We start from the raw sequence: 24,874 nt of genomic DNA, 5'->3' as shown, positions 1-24,874 counted from the left end.
TAAGCAGCTGAAACCTGGTTTACGCACCAGTGTCTTCGGAGTCTGGGTTCTGGGAACCAATCTGCAGGCACCTGACCAACTCCCATTTCTGGCCACGTACTACGGATTCCCGATCCGGAACATTCTTCCCTCCAACTTCCCACCCGACCTAGGAGAGGCCAGTCTTTCAGTCTCCCTCAGTGATGTCTCTCTTTTCGATTCCACAGTGATCAATTTAAATAAAAGTCCTAACACAAAAATCAGGCAAATATGTTTAATTTTTTAAAATAACTGATGGCAAAATAAAATATTTACATCACATCATACTGTGTAAACATGTAAGGTCTCTGTACAAAGAAATATACATGCAAAATAATGTAAAAATTTAACTGAAATAATAAAAGAAACAATACACAAATAAACGTGAGGCTACGAATACACATCCAGTTTTGAATCCAATTTCTTTTAAAAAGTTTCTGTACAATTTTACAAGAAACAAACAAAAACCCAACAAAAGAATAAATAAAATACATCGGAAGGGGCAAAGCTTAACTACGCCAGTTTATGGCTCAAGACCCAGGTGTCTGTCTGGCTGGGGACGCGGGCTGGTCTCTCTTTTAGTGTATTTCACACAACGAAGGTAAAAAGACATCCAGAAAAATTCAAGCGTGCCCAGAAACCCCGCGGCTTGTTCCAAGGCCTCCCCATCCCAGCGTGACTTTTGCCACAGTGACACAGACATTGGATGCCAGCCTCAAAGCGGCTGGTGCTTAATTGGCTTTTATTTCTTACCAAAAGCTCAAAATCCAGCCAATTTTTGTACAGAAAGTTGAACGTCAAAAAGTCTAAAAAGTAGTAAATGTCCAGACTGATTTTGGGGAAAAAAATAATACTTTGGCATTCTGAATAATAGCATAATAAATTTTTAAAACATTACCCTATTATCCAGTTTTATATTCAGAGTATGAAATCACTTTTTACAGTCCTCAAAACCGACAAATTTCACGAAGAGTTAAATCTCCTTGAACTGATGGCACAGGGCTACAACCCCCTCCCCCCCACCCCCGACACACGCACAAAACCATAAAGCTCACTGTACGAAGTATGTGCTTTTTCTATATATTTATTACAGGTACAACAGAGGTCTTCATAAATAGTTGCATAAAATGTCAAAGCCACAACATTGCACATGATATGAAATAAAACCAAAAAAACCCCAATGAGTGCATTTACAGTATTTTCATCTGACTGTATACTGCTCAACAATCTGATTTGACGGCTTGGGGGGTGGGGAACACAGGGGGGCCACCACTGGGGCTCAGGGCGGGACCCAACCTCACGTCCTGGGTGGCTGGGCAGAGCCCTCTGACCTCCCCCAGAGGAAGCCCTGGGCGGAGGGGCGGGGGGAGCAGGAGGGAAGGCAGGAGGGGAGAGGACAGACCGAAGGCAGGACCAGTCTTATATACAAGTAAGGCCTACATTTCATCAGAGCAGAACGATTCATTCTATTTTTATGCAAAAGTCCGAGGTTGAACGCACATTTCAGGAGCCCAGTCTGGCGTCCCAGCGAGACGCACGCAGACCCGGCAGCTGGAAAAGCTCAGAGGCAGGGGGACCCTGAGCTCTGGATGAGGCCGCGGGGATGGCCACCGCGAGGGTGAGTCCTCCCCAGAGGGGTCCAGTATCTCTGTTTTGTTCGTGAACACCAGTGGTTGAACATAGGCATTTTGTTTCCTTGAATAAATCTTGGAAAATGTTAAATTTGCAAAATTCTATTCATGTTCGTTTAAAAAAGTTTCTTTTTATTTTTTGCAGAAACCTGAATAAAAGACTGTGATACAGCAATGCTGTCTCCGCTCATGAAGAGTGTACGAGAAGGTCCTCCACCCCAGCACAGCGTGCTCCCGAGTCCCAGGCACTGCCGAGCACAGCTCCCGCGGAGCCCAATGTCACACGATGAACATACGGCAGCTGATCAGTTCTGTTGGTGTGTGTTTGTCTTCAAAATTCAAATTAACAGCTGATTGGCAGGTGAAAGAGAATGAGAAAGAACTTCAAGATAGGTCAAACTCTAGGCAAAAGCCTGCTCTGTAAGAAGTTTTTAACGCTACGGATAGGTCGAACATCGTTCTGGTGTTTGCGCCGCTCAATGAAGGAGGTCAGTCTGGACGTGTCGAGGACGCCCGCCCCTTTGCCACTGCCATGGCCCGCCTGCAGCCACTGCTCCTGGAGGGCCAGCGCAGCCGAGGGACGCTTGGCAGGGTCCTCTTGCAGGAGGAAACACACGAACTCCTTGGCCTTCTGGCTCACTCCTTTAAAGCAGTCCTCTGGGAAACTAAAGTCTAGTCGGCAAATGTTCAGGCAGGTCTCCTCCACGCTGTCGTCGAGGAAGGGGGACACGCCGCTGAGAAGCACATATGTGAGCACTCCGACACTCCATGTATCCGAGGTCAGGGAGATGGGGTTCCCAAGGATGATTTCGGGGGCTGCAAACTCGGGGTTCCCCAGTAACTGGTGGATGTAGTAGGTCGTGTTGAGTTGGACAGCATCTCCAAAATCAGCCAGTTTAATCGTTGGCTTGGCCAAACTCTGATCCACCAGAATGTTTTCAGGCTAGAAGACAGGATAAGACAACGGTCATTTCCATCGATCCCCATCTCAAGCTTACGCGGGAGGCTCACCAGGAATCAACGGAGTCAACTGGAAGAAACCGTTCCCACGCAAGACGGGATGCAGTTCTGAGCGTGCGGGCCCATGGAGGAGGAGGCCCCGACACAGAGGAAGTGCTGCCCCTCCTCGCAGGCAGTCCTCCTGGCACGCGAGCATGAAGGCCCTGTGCTGAAGAACGCTGGCTTAGCGAGCTGGGTGTTCATTTTCACTCCCGACACGAATAGTAACATTCACCATCCTTTCTCAGCGACCACTGACCCAGTTCCACACCAGCCCTGCAAAGCTCGCAGGAACTTTCTGGAACCTCATGGAATGTGTGAAGATCTCAAAATGTTTATCTGATACTTTACTGATTGTTTATATCATTGAGAGCAAAATCTTAAAAACGGAGATGACAAATTGGGGTTCCCATGGCCCGCCTCCTCCTGTTTGTCCCTAGTTCCCGCAGGCCTCCTGACCTGGCTGCAGTGGATACGTTGGGAGGCGGCCCCTGCAGGCCAGGTGGCTGGGCCGCGGTCAGACATGCTGGCCGTGGCCCCACGAGCCCCACTAACCTTTAGGTCCAGGTGTGCTATCCTGCAGTTGTGAAGGTATCGGACGGCTTCCAGAACCTCCCCCAGATACGCCCTGATCTTCCCTTCGGTGAGGTTTCCCCAGCGCACCACACAGTCCAGGAGACGCCCCTGGTCAGCCCTGTGGAGGCAGGAACGTGTGTAACACTCGTCACGGTGCTGGGTCACTTCAGAGGAAACCAACAGCTTGTCTGTGCCCACTGTGGGTGTCCTACCAGCCCGGCGTTTCAGGAGCACACTTCCACCTACGCGCACGACTCTATCAAGAGGGTACTTTCTTTTCAACCTCGTTATGGATGCGAGTGGGGAACGAGGGCGCGGGGATGGGGAGAGGAACACGCGCTCCCGCCCAGCGGGCTCGCGCACGGGTGCTCTGCAGGCGTCTGCTGTAGGACGGAGTGAAGTGCTACGCCTCCCCAAGCCTTGGTTTTGTCATCTGTAAGATGGGCAACGGGAAGGCCACGTGAGATAATGTGAGGCAGACCTCAAGGTGTGGAGAAGACAGCCATCGGGAGCTGGCTGGGCGCCCCGCGGCAAGACAGGCCACTCCCCCCAGAATCTGGCCATTTACACAAGCCCCCGCTCTGCTTTTCCCGAAAATGATGACTCACAGGTGAGCCCTGACCCGTTAGTGACCTCTGCCCCAGCCACCTTACAAGTAACACGTGCTGCCCCTGCTCTCCACCTCCTGCTCACTCGTGACCTGGGATGCAGGACTGCCCTTCCCCCAGCTCACTGCCCCCAGCTCTGCAATCTGTAATCTGAAACTGTGCCTGCGCTCAAAGTGACCCCAGACTTCCCATTTCCCTGAAGTGCGAGCTGGGATGAGTCTCTGGTTTCATGCTGGACTCAAAAGGCTTCCTACTGTGAATTACTTTGATACTTAGAAACCACTGATACAGCACTGGCCATGGGCCAGGGACTAAATGCTTACTGTCAATTCACTAAATCCTCATGCCAACCTTCCCAAGGTGATACTGCTCGCCAGTGAAGGCCAGCACTGTGATGAGGTGGTCTGGCCCCATCTCAACACCTGCCTACATGCCCCGCTCTTGTCTGCAAAACAGAAACTTAGAGGAAAACCAGCCACTTGCCTGGTAACAAGGAGTAACTGAGGAGAATTTGGTAGTAATTTGTTACAAAAATAAATCCTAGTAACAGTATGGTGAGACCAAACTATTTAGCTTTCAACTAAAAAAAGAATGAGAGCTGAACACACTTAAATTTTCAGGCAGAAATCGAAGTCCTGTCAATTTTTGACGAGGACTTTAGGATAGTTCTTGTTAAGAAATCCCCAGATGAACAGTAGCTGTTAGACACCCAGCATTTCCAGCCAGAACAGAACAGAATGTAAACACAGCTAAAGGCCAAGATACTTCAGAGAGACCAGAATGTTCTAGGGCGGGCTTCCCAACCCTGGTTCTGCTAACGCTGGGGGATAGATGCTTCTCTGCTGTGGGGCCGTCCAGGTTCTGAAGGGTCCTGAGCAGCGTCCCTGGCCTTCACCATCTAGATGCCAGTGGCACCCCCAACCCAAGTGGTGACGACCAAAAGAGTCTCCGGACATGGCCAAATGTCCCCTGGGGGGGGGGCAACACTGCCCCCAACTGAGGACCACTGCTCTTGGGTCATAGCTTTCACCCTCTCTCCTTGGACGACTGCACCATTTACTGGGGCGGCACACAGGGCTCACTGAGCACCACGTGACCGGGGGTGCTGCGCTGGCCGGAGGCCCACCCTCTTTCCCAAGGACGGTCTCTAGGCGAGTGCATCTCACTCTCCATTTTGACCAGCCCACAGTGGGCCGGAGCTCTGAGGGGCAGGACTGCAGGCCCGAAGCATCGGGCATGAGCAAGATCTGAGGGAGCCCACTCTGAGCACCCACGAGGCTCCCCGGGCCCCGGCAGCCGTGTGGTGCCACTAGCAGGGGCAGGAGTCTTCAGAGGCCTGGCCCCTTGGGGATCCTGGGAACTAGGTGGCCCCTCCAGGTTGGCTGAGACCCAGAGGGAACCCGGGTGGAGGTGTTTGGACGCTAGGCCCGTTGCCCCCTCATTTGGACAGCATGTGCTAAAGACTATACTTCTTCTACCATTACTGGAAAGCTCTAGAACTGTGATCTCTGACAGTAGGCATACACACACACAGACACACAGACACACACACACACAGATACACACACATATTACAAGTTCTTTGGATCCTGAAATCCTGATTTTTGTCCTTCTTAGAGAACAAACAACAGTAAAATCACTTAAAGTTGAGGCTGAGGCTTACAAACTGGGGAGGGCAGTGGGTGCGTACGCACATTTCTAACACCAGGACGTAGCTGGTCGGGGTCTCGAAGGTATCAAGGAGGCCAACAAGCAGCGGGTGCTGGAGGTTCTGCAGGATTCCAAGCTCATGGGTGACCTGGTCACGCTTCATCAACTTCTTGTTCACAAACTTAGTGGCCACTGCTCGTTTGGTTCCTTTCTGATCACATTTCTTAACGACAGAGAATCTGCCCCTGGAGAACAGGTCGAGAAGGTCGTTTTCAGAGGACTCTGAGTATGTCACAGAGAAAAGACTCTGTTAACCTAAATGGCCTGGAGGCCTGTCCGCAGGCCCCACTCTCCTGGGCTCACTCGTGGAGGAGCGGTGGCCCACGATGACCCAGGGAAGCCTGCCAATCTCCGAGCCCCTCTGCCATGTGATGGCTCTTCTCCCTCCTAGGGGCAGGCTCCATGACCTCCTGACCTCTGAATGTGGCAGAGGGGACACCGTGGGACTTACCAGGCAGCCTCCACCTTTACTTTCATGGGGAAACTTCCTTACCACGGCAAGAAGCTTGAGCTGTACCCGGTGGCTCCAGTCACCCTGCGCCCCCTCCTTTTGGAAAGGGGTGTCTACTGCCGTCACTGTGCCTGCGGCAGACCACCTTGGGATGCATGTGTGGGGCTGGTCACCCATCGGTAGGTAGCCCATGGCCTCTGAAGCTATACCCAGTGAACCGCACCCAAGCAGCCTCAGCGGCACCTTGACCTGTCCTGGATAAGAGAGTCTTGGACCTCAAGTGTGAGCCTGCTACCATATGATGGGATGAGACCTGGTGAGCACCGGGGACCGTGAGGAATAGAGATCAATCTGCGGTGGGCTGAAACGGACACACCACCTTGCTGCTCCTCCCACAAAGAGGGCGGTCTACTTCTCTGGCCGTGGATCCGGCCTGGCTGGTGGGGTTCCTGACCCACACGACGCAGGGAAAACGTGGTTGTGGATTTCTGAGGTTGGGCCTTAAGGGGCCTCGCAGCTGCTTCTTTTGCTGTCTTGAAATGCTCTGCCATCATGTGTGAGGAAACCCAGGGTGGAAGTCTATGTGGAGAGAGGCCCAGCGTCCCAGCCAACTGAGCCCAGGAGATACCAGCAGAAGACCTGCCTGATCATTCACATGTTGTCAGAAGCGACAGCAAGTGGTGTGTCTCGTGCAGCAAGGGCTAAGTGAGGATACGTCAGCCTGACACATACCTGTGTGTGACCAGGTACCTGGAGCCACACGGCCCAGTATGGCCACTGGACTGCAAGAGGCTGCTGCTGGGGGAGTTTCTTGGAAAGCTTTTTAAAAGGGACAAGCTCAGCTGTTGTACGTTTGACCTCCTTCTTGCCACGTGGGTTCTTACCCCAGATGTGGAGGAGTGCTATGTGGACAGGGAGCAGAGCCGAGTCAGAAAGAGCCTGCCTGGGGGCCTGAGGGCACTGCTGAGCCACTGCCCCAGGCCTGGCTGCCCCTTCTGGAGAGAACCGGCTTCAATCTCTGTTTGGGCAGGAGGACCCTGCCACTCCAATCGACACCTCCAATCTGAAGAACACGTTCCACCTTTCTCTACTGGGACTCCACAGGAGAATTAAGTCCCACAAAGAAGGGTCTGAGCGACTCTCCTCTGACTCCTTGCATGGACAGGACACAGCTCGTACAGTCCCAGATGCACGGCACAGGAGTCAAGTCATGGCATCAGGCCTTAATCCTCTCTTGGAACCCAAGCTGAAAACATCCTCTTTACTCCCTCAATGTTTACTATCAAAAGGCAATTACAGATTATATTTCAAATATAATTTGCATAACTTCCAAATGATGGCAAATTACACCACTTAATTTTATCAGTCTACTCCTATGGAGAGTTCTGTCGTACACGCTGCTCTCTTGGCAGGGGCCCTGGGTTTTGTAACATACCTGCCAAGTTCAGCCACTTCGCTGTAGAAGGAGTCAAAGTTGTCCTTCCAGGTCACCATGATCCCATCACTCCCTGCACCTGCAAGAAGAGCATCTCCCCTGAGCTTGGTTTATGCGGCGCTTCTCGGGGAAGAAGTCTATAGGCCTGCGCCATCCAATATGGCGCCACACGTGACTACTGAGCATCTGAACTGTGGCTCATCGGACTGAAGATGCACTGGAAGTGTAAAATACACTCTGCAGGTTGGGACTTAGGATGAAAAGAGATGGATTCATGTGATAGAAATAAACACACACCTCCTTCCCCATTATTTCCCCACTCACATCTCCAAGGTGGAGTCTTCTATCTCCCTAAGCTCCTTTAGCTTCCGCTCATTCATTACAAAGCAAAAATCACCTGCATAGTCTCTGTGACATCTTTTACAACTTAGAACACTGGTGATTCTTCACTTTTAAATTCAAGATTCTCTTTCTTCCTTGTGTCAGGATCCAAGAATCAGATCATTTCCTTTCTCTTGTTTAATGAGGGTAAAATATCTGGGATGAAGATACATGGGATAAAAATGCTAAGACAATTCTGTTCATTGTCCACACACAGGGCGCTCCTGGACTCGATGCACCTTTTAGTTCAGATTCTTATTTTTGCTCTTAGAAACAGTCTCCTAGAGCCGGGGCAGCTGCAGGATGCATGGAAAACATCAGCAGCCCCTGTACTGCACAGCTGGCCTTCCGGGAAGCAGGAGCTGTAAGCCAACTGGTATGTGTTGCCTACCGAGTGACTATATAGATCGGCGCAACCAGAGGGGATATGAAAGGGCCTAAGATGCGGGTTCTGCCCCTAGGAGCTCACAGTCTGGCCGAGGAGAGAGAACAAGGCCTTGCTGGGCCATGGAGAGAGCAAGTGCTTCAGACCAGAGCAATGCGCGTCCCACCATGGTTGCGCTGCACTCATAGGAGAGATGCTGTCAGGGTCTCAGCGAGGCACAGAGCCTGCACAGGCTTCAACCACACTCCTTCCTCTCCTCCCACAGCCTATGCAAGACCAAGTTAGAGCAGATTCTCTCAGAGCCTCAGTGTCAACTGAGCAATTGAGTAAAGAGAAGTCAGGTGTAAGAATGTGTTTTGAGCACTACGAGGACGGATGTACCGTGTTCCAACCCAGGGGCTGGCACGAGCCACTTGACCGCGCAGGGGCTGCAGTCAGTGGTCTGCACCGTGCACCTTCCCGGGACGCCCTAGACCCTGTGGTCTGTCGCTTGCAGCTCTCCCACAAGTGACTTATTGCCAAATATTTCAGACCCTGCTGAGTGTGTATGTGTGGGAGTGCAGTCTGCGGACCTGAGCGTTCTGGAACATGTGTGTCCCAGCTCAGGAGTGCCACTTACCCAGCACCCTCAGACTGGCTGAAGACGAGGCTGAACCCATGTCGTTCACAGCGATGCACGTGTAGATGCCGTCATCTTCTGTGGTCACGCCGACGATCTTCAGAGTGGCCTCTCCCAAGTCACTGCCGCACAGATGACAACACACTATGGGTCACAAAGGTGCAGCTCCCACAGCGACCACCCCTACCCCCTCTCATTTGGGGTCACAAAAAATGACAGAGGAAGTACTGACAAGGAATTTCAAGTGGAATTTTTTTTTTTTTTTTTAAAGATTTTATTTATTTGTTTGACAGAGATAGAGACAGCCAGCGAGAGAGGGAACACAAGCAGGGGGAGTGGGAGAGGAAGAAGCAGGCTCATAGTGGAGGAGCCTGATGTGGGGCTCGATCCCGTAACGCCAGGATCACGCCCTGAGCCGAAGGCAGACGCTTAACCGCTGTGCCACCCAGGCGCCCCAGGAATTTCAAGTGGAATTTTAATTTTTATTGCACACCCTGGTATGAAATGCTTCCTTGTGGGGGGTGTCAGGGTGCCGAGGGTAACCGAGGGGACTACGTGTGTCTGTCACAGTGGATGGAGGTCACGCTCACTGCCAGCAAGACCCACCCTCACCTGTAGGAGATGCTGTAGTGACCGTCGTTGTTCAAGGTGTTGTGTTCAGGGCCCTTCCAGGTGATCGAGGCCTTGGGGCGGCCACAAACTCGACATCTAAGAACAACGGTCTCCCCTGTCTCACACGTGACCTCACTCAAGGGAATGACGAATTCTGGGGGAACTGTAGGAGAAAGGAGTCAGTGACACCTGTCACCCTTGGCTCCCTTCCCACACCCACCAATCTTCACAAGAATGAGACCTGTATTGCCGCCCATGCCCCAGAAAACCCACTGCCCAGGTTATGCCCCAGTGTTCTACGTGCCCTATAGACCCTACACTCTGCAAGACCAGAAGAACGAGATAACAGAACTCACCGTCATATATGTAGTTGGGATTGAGAAGCTGAAAGGGAAAAAGCACATAGATGTTAACCAGAAACATGAACTGTTTTGAGGTATATTACTTTTATTCCCTGGCTACAATGATCATTGAAGGATCAACAGGAATACAACTTGGCTTACATGGGTCTCAAAGCACATTTTCATTGCGTTTAAATGCACTCAAAAAGCCTCATGTCATACAAATTTTGGTGAATTTTTGTTTTCCTACCCACAAACACAGGAGAGCCTCTTGAACTCAGAAATGCCCATTTTTCTCATCCAATGGGCCGGGTTCGGCTGGTCCCTGGGCCCCTTCCTTCTAAAGAGTGGCCAGTGCCTTGACCCGGAGCCCTTGCGCTCCCTTTAGGGCATGGTTCCTTTCTCTGCAGGCACCCACCCCCAGCTAGGATGAAGGCAATCCGATCACGGGAATAAAGCTGACTGAAGCAATCGCCGGGGACGTGCGGAAGCCAGCGACCCCGTGTCTCAGGCCTCCAGTCACTTCCCGGGGGTGTGACGCGGGCACCGAAGCAGTCTGCACCACAGCTGCTTCACACCGTGTACTTGGAGAATCTGGGCTCCGCTTCACCAGGGCGGCTGGCTGCGCTCCTCGTGAGCTGCACGTGCGCCGGGGGCCCTGGAATGCGCATGCGCACCGGGCGGGGAGCACGGTCCCGCGGCAGCTGCGGGCAGGGCGGCGGGAGGTGGCTGGTCCGGGGCAGATGGCGGCAAGTGAGGCCACGCGCCAAGCCTGCGACTCCTCCCGGGCGGCCTCCCGCCCTGCTGCTGCCCCTGCGCCTGACGCAGGCTCCTGGAGACCCTCATACGCACCTTCACAGATACCTTGTTGCTGAGCCCCTCCCGCGACTTCCGATAACCGTTCTCTAACTTGCCTTCCCGCTTGCCGTCTTTATCTTTTTTCTCAGATTTTTTCCTTAAACGGAGTGCTGTGTGCCAAGATGTTGACTTCCTGGGGGAAAAATAACACGTTGGTAGTGCTATATCTTTCTAGTGTTCAGCAAGTGATTTCTGAAAGCCTTAGAGAAAAGCTGAGTAGCCCACTTAGGGGATTTGGGGTGACTGAGGCTGCCTAGCACCAGTGAGCTTTGCGGAGGGAAACCCGCCTGTGAGTCTCAACCACCAGAGAGGAAACCAAGGAGCTCTTCACTTTTGAGGATTAAAATACAAAAGTGCTAGTAATGGATAATTTTACCTATCAACTTTAACTGGATATGGGTGCCCAGAAATGTGATCAAACGTTGTTCTGGGTGTTTCTGGGTGAGATTAACATTTTAATCAGTAGAGTAAAACACACGGCCCTCTACAACATGGGAGGCCGCCTCCAGTCAACTGAATGTCTGAGTAGAACAAAAAGGCAGGCTTCCCTGAGCAAGAGGGAATTCACTGGCAGAATGGGTCCCCAGCCTGACGGCCCACCCTACAGATGCGGACTTCCTAGTCTCCCTAACTGTATAAGCTAATTCCTTATATTACCTGCTTCCTCCCTGGAATACACACAGACACACACACACACACTCACTCACTCACACACTCTCCTATTGGTTCTATTTCTCTGGAGAACCCTAATACAAGGCCTAAGAACACTCTTTGATAAAAAGTACAAAATGGAATTCATGAACAATGTACTAGAATAAAACATTTCTGCATATCAAGGACAAACAGGACAAGGGGATTATGATGGAAGAGAGGCTCTCTGTAGCCTGAACTCAAGCCTGGCTTCTCTGGGGGCTGCAAGCTCCAAGCCCAGAGGTGTCGAGTGGCGCTGGGATGCTGGCCAGCCTGTGCTGCGAACCCAGCCAAGGGTCCTCCATGCTTGGAGGGGAGCACGACCACTGTCACTGCCTTTGGGTCTGCTGGTTTGGGCTGAGGCCTTATGAGGCTTCAGAAATCACCAAGTCCTGCAATGCTTCCACTCCCAAAAACCACTGGGCTGATTTCTACCAGAGCCAAATAGATTCAGGGAAGGGCAGAGTTTTAAACCAGCACCTGAATCAGTTTTCTTAAAAAAAAAAAAAAAAAAAAAAAAGTTTAATACAGCAAAACCGGTCATTTTTTCACTGAATTAACTTCCTAGTATACATGAGGCATGGTGGTAATGGCATCACACAGATGTTCACCTGCAGCTCACAGAATGAGCATCTGCCCGGATTCACCCTCGGCATAGCCGGCTAAGGAGTTAGAGGTCCCTGGGGAGTCCTCACCCCTGACCCAAGACCTTTGGAGACTAGAATATTATTGTGAATAACCTAGTGGCTTAAAAAAGCTGTGTGTTTGCAAATGCAGGTTATTAAAAGAAACCTGTCAGAACAAGTCTGAGAGATGAAGGGCCACCCCATCTTCACTTCGGGGCTCCACACTGTGCTCAGAGATGAACTCGCACTGACAATGGCGCTGCTCTCTCTCGCTGGGCCTCCTCCTCCCTGGGCCTCCAGGCCTCACTCGCGCTCAGGTCCCTCTCCCCTTGGCTGGCCTGCCGGGCACTCACTTGAGAGTCCCATCGGGGTTCTCCATGATGACTGCACTGGTATGCCCCAGGACGAAGCCTGGAATCCAGCCCTCGGCTGCGGGGCACTGGTCAGTGGCGGCTCGGAACACCAGAAACATGTTCTGTTGATTGCTGGCCAGAATTTGAACGACCTCTCCTTGATAGACGTTTATCTCATCCTCCTTCACTGCCGTGTAATCGTGTGTCACCAACATGGTGGAGATGTTGCTACTGCTGCTACTTTCACTCTGGAGTGGGAAAGACGGGAAAAAAAGGCAGAGGGGAACTGAAACGAGATCTGATGTCATGAACTCGCTCATCAGTGTGCGCCGCAGTGTGACGACCCGGAGCAGGGCTCACCAGGCAGACACGGAGGCACCTGCCCTCCTCCGCCACTCTCTCTTTAGCTAACTTTGTGCCTCTTTTTGGATAACCGAAAATCAGGATTTCTCTAGAAAGCAGTGCAAGCAATAATCTAAATTCAATCACCGCAATGACGACACTTCGCTTTGGGGAGCTTGATTACTGTTTTAATCCCATCTTCGCTGGACCCTCAAAGAACAGCTCAGTCCTTCTGCTAATGCCATGCTGCACTGTATCTACGTCACAGCTATGTCACCGTGACTGTCATGATCATTTAAAAAGGTATTATTAAATTAAAAGGCCACAGAGAGTAGCTCTTCAGCTCACTGACACATTAGATCCTGGAGCAGCCCCAAATCTGCCAAAGAAACTGTTCACCAAGAACACATATCCAAGGATCATGACAAGCTGCTGACATGCCTGATCATTTTCACCTCTTTTTCTTTCTAAAAGAATGAGGAATACCTGAAAAGAAAAGCAACTACTGTTCTGCTGTCATGGATAGTTACTCTGCCTCCTTTATGTGGCCCTCAGTGAGTGGCCCTGAACTTGCATGATTCAACTGTCCCGAAGGTGCTGTTGCCAGGGGAACACATAGATTACACAGCTTTGCAGAGCAGCTGTGGACACCGCTGGCCCCACGATTCAAGCTCTGGGAACAGCCCGTGGCATAAGAAAGCCTATTTTCCTCTCACCCTGGAGTCCTAGTGGGACCCAGTCTCTTTGCTCACTGTGTGTCTCTAGTGTCTACCACAGTGACAGACACATAGCCGACACTCAGTGCATGTTCAATGACTCAGCGAGGCAAGATTGCAAGAGTAAAACAGAGATCGTTTCTTAAGGCCACCTACCTAGGGCCACAAGCTGAGTGGTGTCAGCTGCTGAGCAGAAGAAACACAAATGGCAGTATTTGTCCCCAGCTGTCAGTTACCAAGTGACCCTTTTGCTCCAGGGGAGGAGGAGGAAGCTGACACCACCGCCAAATTCTGAGCTACAGCTTGCTCAATCCCCTCTAGCAACAGGTGGGATATGGGAAAGGGCGTCAGGCACCCTGCTCCTGGTAGCGTGTTCTCAGAGGCTTCCACCACCGATGTTGTCTGGATGCTCACGGATCCCCCGGACTCCAATGACACTAGCCTCTGCTGGGCTCCCGGGTGCCTGGGCAGGTCCCAGGTGGTGTAGTGGCAACCGTCAGACAACCCTGCCACATGCCTGTCAGCCCTGGGCTACTGAGCTGCTGTCGGGAGACGCTGAAACAGACGGGCTGCTTGCTGTTAACAAGCCAGTGTGCCGAGAATTCCAGGGTGCAGGGCTAGGACTCTTGACCTGCAGTGGGTATTTAAATTAAGCACAGCAGAGCGCCCAGCTCTGGTCCTGTCTCAGCTGTTGCCTCTTTTGGATCCCCACGCTGTCCACGTCGGGCTACAGCCTGTGCGTATTCGTTTATGCCATTTTATTCTTGTAGCATGTGCTTTGTTCTGACTTATGTAGCAACACCCAATAGTTTGGAGATCACAAAGCCAAATTTGCTAGAAAATGCAAACAGAAAGCAACTTATGCGGCAGAGCTGCTTTTGGCCATAGAGCATCCCAAGCTCATCTCATAATTTTGCCACAATAAATGCTTAGTATTTTCTGAACACCCCCTATGCATCAGGCATTTAAAATCCATCTCATTTAGTGCTCGAAGCTGCCTTCCCAGCTGGCACAACCATTACCCCCTTACAGAATGGGGGCTTGGGCATGCGCACGGGCCACCTGGCCTCAGACTAAGGCAGGGTTGCACTTCTATTGCTGCCAGGTGGGCAGGTGCAGAAAGATTGTGCGTCCACATTTGGGCTCTGGCACAGTCACCGTCTGGGTTGGTCCACATCCACTCCACTCCTGCTCTCAGTAGAACTTTCCAGAAGGTGCCCATTCAAGGAGGAAGAAGGACCCAGGCCATGGGTTAGGCACAGCTGCTTGGCTGTGTCTGCAGACAGCTCCGTGGAAGTAGTCATAGAGGAAGGTGGCCATTGCTGACCCACCAGGAGGATAAGATGGCCCAAATGGGTAGAAATGGGGCAGGGCGATGGTTCCTTTTAACCAAAACACTTAAGAGTCCTAGAGGACATGTTCACATCCCCATTTAGGCCTCTAGTGGTCTTCCCAGCCTTCAAGGGCATTTCTGTAAGGCACTTTGACTCATCTAAAACACTGGCAATTTCCCTTTCCAGGTTACCTACCACCTAAGAAAAAGTGGGAGGCAACTTTTGCTGCCTAAAGCTGGAACATACGGCACATGCGACTGTGCCTCTGTCTCAGGCCATCCTGGGAGGGAGCCGGGTGGTGACCATTATTTGTGTGCACTCACGGGTGGCCCGGAGACCAGCACGGGCTCCTGCGTTGGAGCAGTTGAGACTCGTTCTGAAGCACAGACTCTGAGCGCTCCTCGTCTGCGTAAGGGGAGTGTCCACGTGAGGATGAGCTCAGGAGCTGCTCCTGGGCCCAATTCGTAAGGGTCTTGGCTGTAAGGCCACGCCCGCATCCTGAGTATTCAAGCAGATGTGGGCAGGCATGGCATCCCTGCGAGCTCTGCCTCTCTTGCTCTGGCTGAAGTTGCTCACCTGCATTCCTAGCATTTCAGACCGAACCGGGGGCCAGGCTACCCTGCAGGCCGCTGTAAGGCACCCACAAAGAGGACACTGCTCACAGCCATGGCAGAGGACGCCTGCCCTGACCACTTATTTTTGCAAATAAGAGTCAAGGGCAAATAAATGTACCAAGACCCATTTCCTAATTTCTTCCTCAATTAAATATAAAGATTGAGTTTAACAAAATACGTAACAAATAGGAAGAAAAGAGAAGGCCACGTCAACCCAAACAAGGCATTAACAGAAGTCCAGAAAAACGAAGAGAGACATGCAAAAGCCAGATTTGTTTTCATAAAGAGAGACACAGACCCTTTTAGGGAAATGTATTTAAAAATTTATAAAGCAATCAAACATACACTCGTTAGAACAGTTCTATTCCCTCACGCATGCCTTTAGGAAAAGTGTTAAAGGTCAGGCCATCTGCCGTGTAGGAAAACAGCTGGGTAGGATAGTGAGGAAGCCACAAAATGGGGGAGAAACCCACCACAGCAACCTTTCTGCTTGAGGACACAACATAGGTGACGGGCAAGAGGAGGGCGAGGAAGCCCAGCCCGGAGCGCCGGAGCGCGCCCCCTGCTGGGCAGAAGGCAGGACGCTCGCGGCCGCCGGCAGGGGCCCGAGCTCCGGAGGCCCTACGGCAGTCTCTTCCAGAGTGAAACTTGGGGGAAGCAAGTATTTCCACTGGAGAGATTCCTTTCCCCCCATTTTGTCTGCTTAGTTTGCTGTGAGTTGCTGTTGGAAGTTTTCTTGAGGGATTTTTTTTTTCAGCAAATGAGTCAAAAATGCTGCAAAGATAATTTAAGGCATAAAAGAGCACAACCAAGCGATGAGCAGGAAGCTTAAAGTGTACAGATTCCAATTTAAATAGGAGGTAAACAGCAGGGACACTGACCCCTCTAAAAAAACTGTGTGAGGAAGGCAGGGTAAAAAGGAAGTTCCAAGATATTCTGCTGGTCAGACAGTGAAAGACGCACGGGTGCTGCATTCGGAAGGTTAACCATCTGGCTTCCCGGATTAAGGAGACACACACAAAGCAAGGAGCGAGTTAGTAGAGACGAGAGCAGCGCTGTCCCCGCGGCAGGAGGGGTTAGAAGGCGCCCGGTCCGCGGGCTCCGGGCCGGAGAGCTGACCACTGCAGGCGGCGCCGGCCGGAGAGCCAGGAGTTAGTAGGAGGAGAGCGGCGGCCACGGGGAGGTTTAGAAGAGCTGGCGGGACAGAGGCAGTGGGGCGGGCGGGCGCAGGCTGCCGGGCGTTCTTACCCCGTTGCTCTGGGTGGACTGCACGGACTGCTCGCTGGCCGAGGAGCACGTGCTCATGCGGTCCGTGTCCTTGCCGGGGGCCGCGTGGCGCTGCGCCTGCCGCTGGAGGGAGTCACTGTCCCCCGGGAAGGTGAAGGAGCCCGGCCGGCTGGCGGGGGAGGCGGGAATGGAGCTCCAGAAGGAGCCCCCCTTTTGCAGGGGGCTGCTGGGGGGAAAGGGCTCCTTGCCGATCGGAGAAGGGAACGCGGTGGCCACAGGAGAGTTCAGAGGTGAGACGGCCCCGGGCCTGGGCTTTCCCAGGGGCAGCGAGCCCAGGCTGCTCCGCGAGCGGCTGTCCTCCGGGATGGCCCGCGCCTCCTTGGCGTCCGCATCGCGGCTGGCGCCTGCGGCACTCCCCGAGGACTTCCTGGGGCTCTCAATCACCTTCATCTTGGGGATGTGCTCCGCGTCTTGCTCGGGGCCTTCGAGCTCTCCCGGGGCGCGCCTGCCGGGCTGGCCGGGGCCGGCCTCCGGGGCGGGGCTGCTGCCGGGAAGGGGCGGTGCAGGGCCGGGAGTGGACATACCTGACATCTTGTCTGCCTCTGCCTGGCTCGAGGCTGCAGAGGAGACCAGCACGGGGGAGTGGTGTCTGACAGGCTGGGGGATCCGGGAGGGTCTGCTTCTGCTTGCGCTGGGGAGGCCGCTGCAGCTGCCGGGGCCGCCGCTGGGGTTGCCGCCTCCGCCGCTGGAGGCCCCGCCGCCGCCGCTGCCGCCGCCCCCGCTGCCACCCCCGCCGCCGCCGCCGCCCCCGCTGTGGTTCCTCTGATACTCGATTGGTGATGTCAAGGCTGTAAAGCAAGGGAGACACAGAGGAGAGATTGTCAAGGAACCAAAAAAAAATCTCACGGGGCAAAGGAGAAAGGCACAGGATCTAATCAAAAGGACAGCCTGGTCCCGAATAACCCCGCCCCGGTCAGTGGTGGCTCATCCACACGACTCCTAACCATCATGGCCTTTAAGCTCCCGCCATCCTGTTGGCAGCAGACTGGCACCATCCATAAGTAAAGGAAAAGGCAAAGGTCTTAAATGCTGCTCTCCTGGTGATGAACAGCTTACACAGGAGATGTGCCTGTGCGAGTGGCTGGGGGGCAGAGAAGGCCGAGGAAGTAGAGTGCGTGAGGACAAGAGTGGAGCCGACTTTAACAGCCTGGGAGCAGCAAGCAGAGCTTCTGCCAAGTGGAAGAGGCCAACTGCCCGTGTGGGAGAATCCCAGACAGCAGCTGGCTCCCACGGAGTGGGAAGGCTCAGTCCAGCTGCCACAAAGGTCTTCTTTAAACCCGAGAGCAGTCAGGCAAAGAAGAACCTGGCTGGGAGTTGAGGAATCCCTTGGTTACCCTGCAGGCTCTCAGGAAAGGTTAGGGACCACCTCTGCTTTGCAGATTTGGCACAAGAGACAAGGGAGGTAAAGAGCTGCACAAAGACCCCCATGGGTGGTGCAGCTGTCCCATCTCTCGACTTCGGCGATATAGTTTGTTACGTAATTGTCTGCAGGAAACCGAAGGAAACATGCCAAATAAGATATGGGGAAACATGAACACAAATTTTTAAAATGTTAAAACTTCTGAGAAATACAATTAAGCAAAACCCTTCTTGCCTGGGAGGTGTCAGGAATGACAAATGACATTTTACTAAGTCTGTCCTAGTCATGGCCTCTTACTGGAACGAGGGGCGAGAGGGAAGGGCGTCACATGCCCCGAGCTCCCACGCCATTCCCGATGGTGCTCAGTCCTCTGGGGTTGGTCCTTCATGTGAACCGAGGGGTCTAGCCAAGTCTCACAGCATGGCCTATCCCGACTTCCAGTTTGCCAGGCAGTTTGTTTGATTTTAAAGATGGCAAAAGCTGACGGAGATTTCTCAATGGTTGCATGCTACGAACGGACATTTAATGCATCACTTCAGACCAGGGACTGTCCCCTGAGCCCCACTAGCCCCACGTATCCAATTCCAACTACATATGTAACTACAGTCTTGCTTAACACCTGGGCAGCTGACCACCACCTGGCCCAAAATGCCCTGCCCTTGATTTTTCACTGAATGCCTGTGTTCCTGGCTCTTGAATGTCATGTGAGCAGTGAAGGTGGTTTTAGGGTGACGAAGAAATGACCGCATCCTGTTGGACTGGGGCACAGAGAACATGGAGAAAAGGACAAAGAGAAGGCATTAAATGACTTATCTAGCTTCTGGCTGAATTCTCAGAGCTCTTCAGTGATTGCCAAGTTAGAAGCAGAGTCAAAGTCGGCCATCACAAAGGGAAGCAAGAAGTTTTAGGTCACCCACATAATGAGTCAAAGGAGTTATCTAAAACGTAAGGTCAGTATGGTCACTCTCCTTGTGGAGAAGACACGGCCCCTAAGGTGCTTTGCAGCTCCCTGTTATCATTCATGTCACGGAAGTTGGGGAGGAAAAATACACGTCTTGTTTTCTAATGGAGGTCGGAGGTTTGGATGAGCAATGAAAGTGAATGCAAATTTCAAAGCTGCACTGGAGAATGTCCACAATATCTGTGGCCACTTCTGTCTGCTGCTTCGGTTTTTCTTAACCATTGCCTTCCCAGGACAGGGCTCCAGGGCACAAGTGGTGCGAGAGGCTGTGTGGGACATGTGCCCGGGGCCAGAGGCCCTGCTGGCGACCCTGAGTCTGCCATGAAGAATTTGTGGGACTTGAAGTAACTTACTGATGATCCACCCTGTGCCTCAGCTTCCTCATCTGTACAATGGGATAACAGTGGTACTTGCCACTGGGGGTTGTTTTGAAAAGGAATGAAGTAATACACAGCAAGGGCTTATTGGGACAGAGCCTAAAACACAGTCTGTGGAAATATGTCTCGTCATTATGAGCAGGAAGCAACAGGAGAGAGAAGAGAAACAGAAACGTGTACCTCAGGCAAAACACACGCCCAGTAACAGAACATACATTACCATTTAAAAAATTGCGCTGGTTTTCTAAAATTTGGTTGATTTCATGGATCCATGTTTGCCGGACACTTGGACTGGATGAATGCAAAATGAAGGTCTCCACCACACCACCCGTCCTCGATGTCAGAGCAAATTTACACGGATCATTTTCCACATTTTCCTCCAGGCAAAGGCAACTCACCTTAAAAAGATCACAGCATTATTCACAATGGCCAAAAAGTGAAAGTAACCCAAGTGTCCGTTGACTGATGGATGGATAAAGACAATGTGCTCCTGGACTGAGTAATGGAGTATTACTCAGCCTTAAAAAGGAAGGACAGGCCGACATGGGCCACAACACGGATGAACGTCATGCTCCGTGAAGTCAGCCAGTCCCAAGAAGACAAATACTGTTATGATTTCTTGTAGATGAAATGAGTACGCTGAGCGGTCATATTCACAGAGCCAGAGAGCGGACTGGTGGGTATCAGGGGCTGACAGGAGGGGGAATGGGGTGTGGTCATTTCAAGAGCACAGGATTTTGGTTTTACAAGGTAAGGAGAGTTCTGAAGTGGATGGGTGGTGATGGCTGCACCACACTGTCAATGTACTTAATGCCGCCTAGTTGCACACGGAAAAATGGTTAAGATGGTGAATTTATGTGTATTTTACTACAATAAAAATAATTACAGCACATTTAGTCCCACTGGTCAGGTGCAAAGTTCATCCTACATCAAAGTTGAAACAACCAGTTTTGGGTGGAGCTATCATTTTTACTGCCTCGGAAGTCATTATTGTGAAGCTTTTCAATGACTTTTTAAACTCAGGGACGAGAGGATTACCAGGAATTTAACTAGTAACATGAATATTAACTAGAAACATGGGCCTGGGAATTACTTGATTTCAAACTCCTTTATGATGAGGCAGTGTTCGTGTATCCCTCCCTTCCCTGCCCCAGGAATAAAATGACACTATTTTAAAAACTGTGACTCTTAATAGGACACGTGTTACGAAGTTATACGTGATATCACACATGGGATAGTTTTACAGAAGCAAGATAGGTGAAAGAACATAAAATTTCTAAGCTGCTGGAGTGGAGTGGGGAAGTCGGTCAGGAGACTTCTGGAAGAATGGGTAAGATGTCCAGAGGATGGTGGGTGCACAGTGACAACCCCGGGGCCTCCAACAGCCTGGGTAGGAGGGCTGGAGGATGGTGGGAGATAGGAGAGGCCTGAAGCTTCACGCAGCCCAGCCTGAGCACCTCCCTAGGTCCTGTTGGACAAAAGAGCCTCCCCCAGCCTGGAGTGAAAGGAAGGAGGAAGGCTGCTGCAGGTGACCAACAGAAACCTGGCGGGGAGCGGGAGGGTGCGGTGTCCCATCTGTGTGCTGAGACCTTAGGGCTCAGAGGGCCTAAGAGGGTCCCTGTCCCTGTCCCTGACAGGGAGCCTAGCAGCCAAGGATAGGAGGTCCTAACACAGGGAAGCACATCTCCCTTCAAAGCTCAGGGCCTGTAGAGCTGCAGAGGTGGGAAGAGCAAGGATGGAAGGGGGCGGTGGGCAGGCTGCATCTCCCAGAGACCGTCAGCTGGGACCTGAAGCCCCCTTCTCTGCTTTTTTTCTATCTGGTCCTTGGTTTGTCCCATTTACAGGACTCAAGGCCATTTGCAATTATTTTGTCCAGTTACTTACTTGTGTTTCTCTTCCATCAGAGAACAAACTATTCAAGGGCATGGACCGCCTATCTGGTCTACGTCCACAGCCCCGTGCCAAGCACTGAGCGTTCAGTGTGTCCGCATCGAGTGGAGGAGAATAAGACACTGGGAAAGCTTTCTCCTCTGGTCTTACAACAATACGCCAAATCCATGTCTCTTACCGTTGTACGTAGTCCTGGGAAAGGGGGTACACAAAAACTAACCAAGACAAAGTCTTCTCATCATAGTCACACAGAGATGTGTGCAAGCCATCAGCCACTTCAGAATGCAGACAGTACAGGGATGGAGTGAACTTTTAAAAGTTCTAAAATATCTTAGGAAATTTTCTAAATGTTTAATAAACAAAGGATCAAGACAGGTCATCTCTGAAAAGGAAACACTGTATCAGCATGATGGGTACGTACATCAGCACACACATTACCTTGATGCTGTTCTTAAACAGGAATCCTGGCATCGAGAAGCCCTTTTTTTTATCAAGTGGTTCACTGAAAATGACGATCTGCTCAAAGAGGAAAACCCGCCTCTCTTTACACCGAGGCAGAAGTCCCGAATCTTGGTCAGTGACCAAGAATGTGTCCTGCAAGAGCAGCTTGCCCTGGGCAACAATTTTACCCTAAAAGGGGGACAAAGGAAGAGGAGAGAACATTTCATCCTAGTCAAAATATCTGTTTTGTGCTGTTTTTTTCCCCCCTTGTTCCCACAGAATGTGTTTTTCTTCTATTAATTTATAGAGCTTAAAAATTTCTTTTGTTGGGGCGCCTGGGTGGCACAGCGGTTAAGTGTCTGCTTTCAGCTCAGGGCGTGATCCCGGCGTTATGGGATCGAGCCCCACATCAGGCTCCTTCGCTATGAGCCTGCTTCTTCCTCTCCCACTCCCCCTGCTTGTGTTCCCTCTCTCGCTGGCTGTCTCTATCTCTGTCAATAAATAAATAAAATCTTAAAAAAAAAATTTCTTTTGTTGTAATGAGTTTTTAGCCCCAAACGGAATAATCAAGTAGATAAAATTCTTGCCAAACTCTGTGTAAGTCTCTGGCCTCAGTTACAATCAAAGAAAAGTAGGTTGAAAGTGTGTAGTTCACACTGGAACAGGTTCTCGAGGTGCAGTCCCTGAGGCCCAGCTGCGTTGGCGTCCCAGCGGTACCGTTAGAAATGCACAGGGACCCGTGTTTTCGAAAGCCCTCCAGAAGAGTCTGTGTGTGCTTTCCTGAGAACCACAGCACCAGAACTCCACACCCTGATTCTCTAATAAAACAGCAGGCAAGAAAAGCAAAAACGTGGCTCCTTTCCTTACTCAGTAGGTGAATTTGTAAAAATTCTGAGTATCTTTAAGATACTAATAGGACAATATGTAAGTAATATCAATAGTCTGGCAACTCATAGAAACGTTTGTCAGACTAACAATGAACACAGCCAGCCTGAAGTCAAGCTCCCAGGGATGGCTGACAGGCAGGGGCCCCCTGCTTTCCACCACCTGCCAGGGAAGGCACCTCTGCCGCTCCAGCAGCAGAGGGCCCACGAGACAAAGCAGAGTCCTGCCTGCTTCCACCATCAGGCGCTGGGCTCTGAGCAGAGGAAGGTCCTCAAAAAGCAAATCAAATGCACCAAAAGAAGTTGAAAGAAAATATCAATCAGGTTTAAGTACAGTGAGAGGAGACAGAAAACCAGGCATAAAGGATCAGCTTTCTACATGTGGAGATAAATAATCGAAGATCAAAGAAAATGAGGGAAGCCAGAGGAGCAAGTTTAAAGAGCTGCCGCATTACGTCAAATCCTTGCAGCCGCCCCACGTTCATCATGTCGTTGCACCGCTTGGGGACTATGCACATGACTTCCACGGCTCTCTGCAGGTGGGAGAGAAAGCAGATCACCGGTCAGCTCCCTCCAGGGACAGCTGGCGTGCCCACCCTCAGCTCCACCCCTGAGTCCGGCTCCCTCCTTCCCACCCCCCAGGGTGTGGACGGTGCCTCCAGGTGGAGGACAGACCCCTCCCAGGGACGGGCTCCTCCAGGGCAGGCTGCTCTGGGAGACACTGGAGACAGGAGGGGGATTAAGCGAGGGGCCTGGGGAGCGCAGGGTGGGCCCGTGGCCGGGGGTGAGGGAGGTGGGGGGGGGGTGGGGGGGTGGATGAAAGTACCTCTAATTCTGACGTGTCCAGGCTAGCTTTTTTGGAATACTTGAGGAAATCCTGCAAGGAGCATGGAGAGATGGACAGGATAAGGGCAATGATCACAACAGCAGCTAACCTTTCTGCTCACTGCTGATAAGCTAGGCGCCAGGTTAGGTGTCTCCGTTGGATGTTCTCATTGCTTTCTCCTAGTAACATGATGCAAAGATACCCTTACGAGGATTTCGAGCCTACAGCAGAGCAAAGTCAACCAAATCTAAGCAGGTACCGGCTCTTCTTTTACTCCAAGACAGCTCTGTGGATACCCGACTTCGAGGATTTATATCCGAAGGACTCTCCATATATTTCAACACTCACTTCCGTTATGGAAAACCGTATGGCTTTGCCTTTGATTGTGCTTAGGAATTTAAACCAATCAAGGGCTTCTGAGCTCTGTCGGAGCCAACAGAAAGCAAGAGGCAGGGGCTGAAATTTTAATTCACCCAGGACCCCAGGAAGACGAGAAAACTTGCAAGGTCAATAGAGCAGAGGAAAAATCATGAGCATTCAAGGATCCGTGATGGGGAAAAAAGTTCACTTCAAGTGACATTTTGATTCAGAACTTGATGTAAATGAAAAATCAGAAGACCGCTTTAGATTTTTATAGGAAAGACTGCCCTGCCCTATCCAACCCGTCCTTTCCCTCATCCTCTCAGCAAACGAGCTGCTGACCCCAGAGTCTGCACCCCCCCCAAACCCCCACCTTCAGGAGCAGCTGGTACTTCATAATCCTCTGCACCGGTTTGATTAACAGATCTGTGAGCTGCAACCTGTGGCCCAGACGCTGCTTCAAGTCCTGGGGTTTTAAGAGAGAAAAGAAAGATCCGGTAAGTGCTGTCGTTCGGAGGACAATTGTTCAGTCCCCGTAACTGTCAGAAATGCTAACTACCGGACAGGAAAGGCGTTGGGTGGGGCAAGGGCCTCGTTGCACAAACACCAATCAGGGCTCCCCATTTCTCAGAATGGACTCTTCCAACCTTTCAGGGTGGTTTTTAAAATAGCCTTTTTTTTGCTTGTTTAAAGACCTTCTTTCACTTGCTTTCTTTTATTCATATAAACACACGCTTTATTTTTAGGCGGAGAGTTTAGATCATGAGTTGTTCTGAATCTTTGAAGAGTTAGCTTAAGTTCAAAACTGTTTAAAAAACCCCTTATTTTAACAATGACCCCAGTCTTCTGAAGGTTAATGGATACATGATCATAGACTGAATTCATACTCATTTCTCTGATTTATAGGAAAGGATGGCTTAGTTCCTGGGAAACGTGATATTTTAGGTTTTGGACATCAACTGTAACAAAAGATTCAGAAATTCTTTCTTGGGTCTTACCTCAAAAAAGGTATCAATGTATTCTGAGACAATGTGCTCAGACTTTGGTTTATTTTGACAATAAACTATGTACATGTGCAACCTTCTCTCCTAGGAATGAAAAAGGCAAACAGATGGGTTAAAACAATCAGAAGCTCAATTAGAATATAAGAGCACATACACATTTCATCACATTCATAAAGGAAATTTTC

General features: G+C 51.2%; 1 protein-coding gene across 4 annotated transcripts in view; it reads right to left on the bottom strand.

Annotated features, from left to right (window-relative positions):
- Positions 1-239: 239 nt before the first annotated feature.
- TRIO (trio Rho guanine nucleotide exchange factor) overlaps positions 240-24,874 on the bottom strand; it is a 347,980-nt gene continuing 323,345 nt past the window's right edge. For 3 of the 4 annotated variants that reach the window (XM_026506706.4, XM_044386995.3, XM_026506707.4), the window contains exons 42-57: positions 24,684-24,773; positions 24,059-24,151; positions 23,326-23,376; positions 22,955-23,032; positions 21,613-21,804; positions 19,505-19,682; positions 16,548-17,374; positions 12,294-12,541; positions 10,619-10,757; positions 9,782-9,809; positions 9,426-9,588; positions 8,814-8,935; positions 7,429-7,507; positions 5,527-5,727; positions 3,204-3,342; positions 240-2,592 (exon numbers count right to left, since the gene is read on the bottom strand). In XM_026506706.4, the coding sequence (XP_026362491.2) occupies positions 2,044-2,592; positions 3,204-3,342; positions 5,527-5,727; positions 7,429-7,507; positions 8,814-8,935; positions 9,426-9,588; positions 9,782-9,809; positions 10,619-10,757; positions 12,294-12,541; positions 16,548-17,374; positions 19,505-19,682; positions 21,613-21,804; positions 22,955-23,032; positions 23,326-23,376; positions 24,059-24,151; positions 24,684-24,773 (3,177 nt within the window). In that variant the 3' untranslated portion in view covers positions 240-2,043. The other variant, XM_044386996.3, reaches the window with a different exon arrangement.

The sequence above is a fragment of the Ursus arctos genome, unplaced genomic scaffold (genome assembly GCF_023065955.2).
Source record: "Ursus arctos isolate Adak ecotype North America unplaced genomic scaffold, UrsArc2.0 scaffold_15, whole genome shotgun sequence".
NCBI lineage: Eukaryota > Metazoa > Chordata > Mammalia > Carnivora > Ursidae > Ursus > Ursus arctos.
This window is presented reverse-complemented; position numbering and strand designations above follow the sequence as displayed.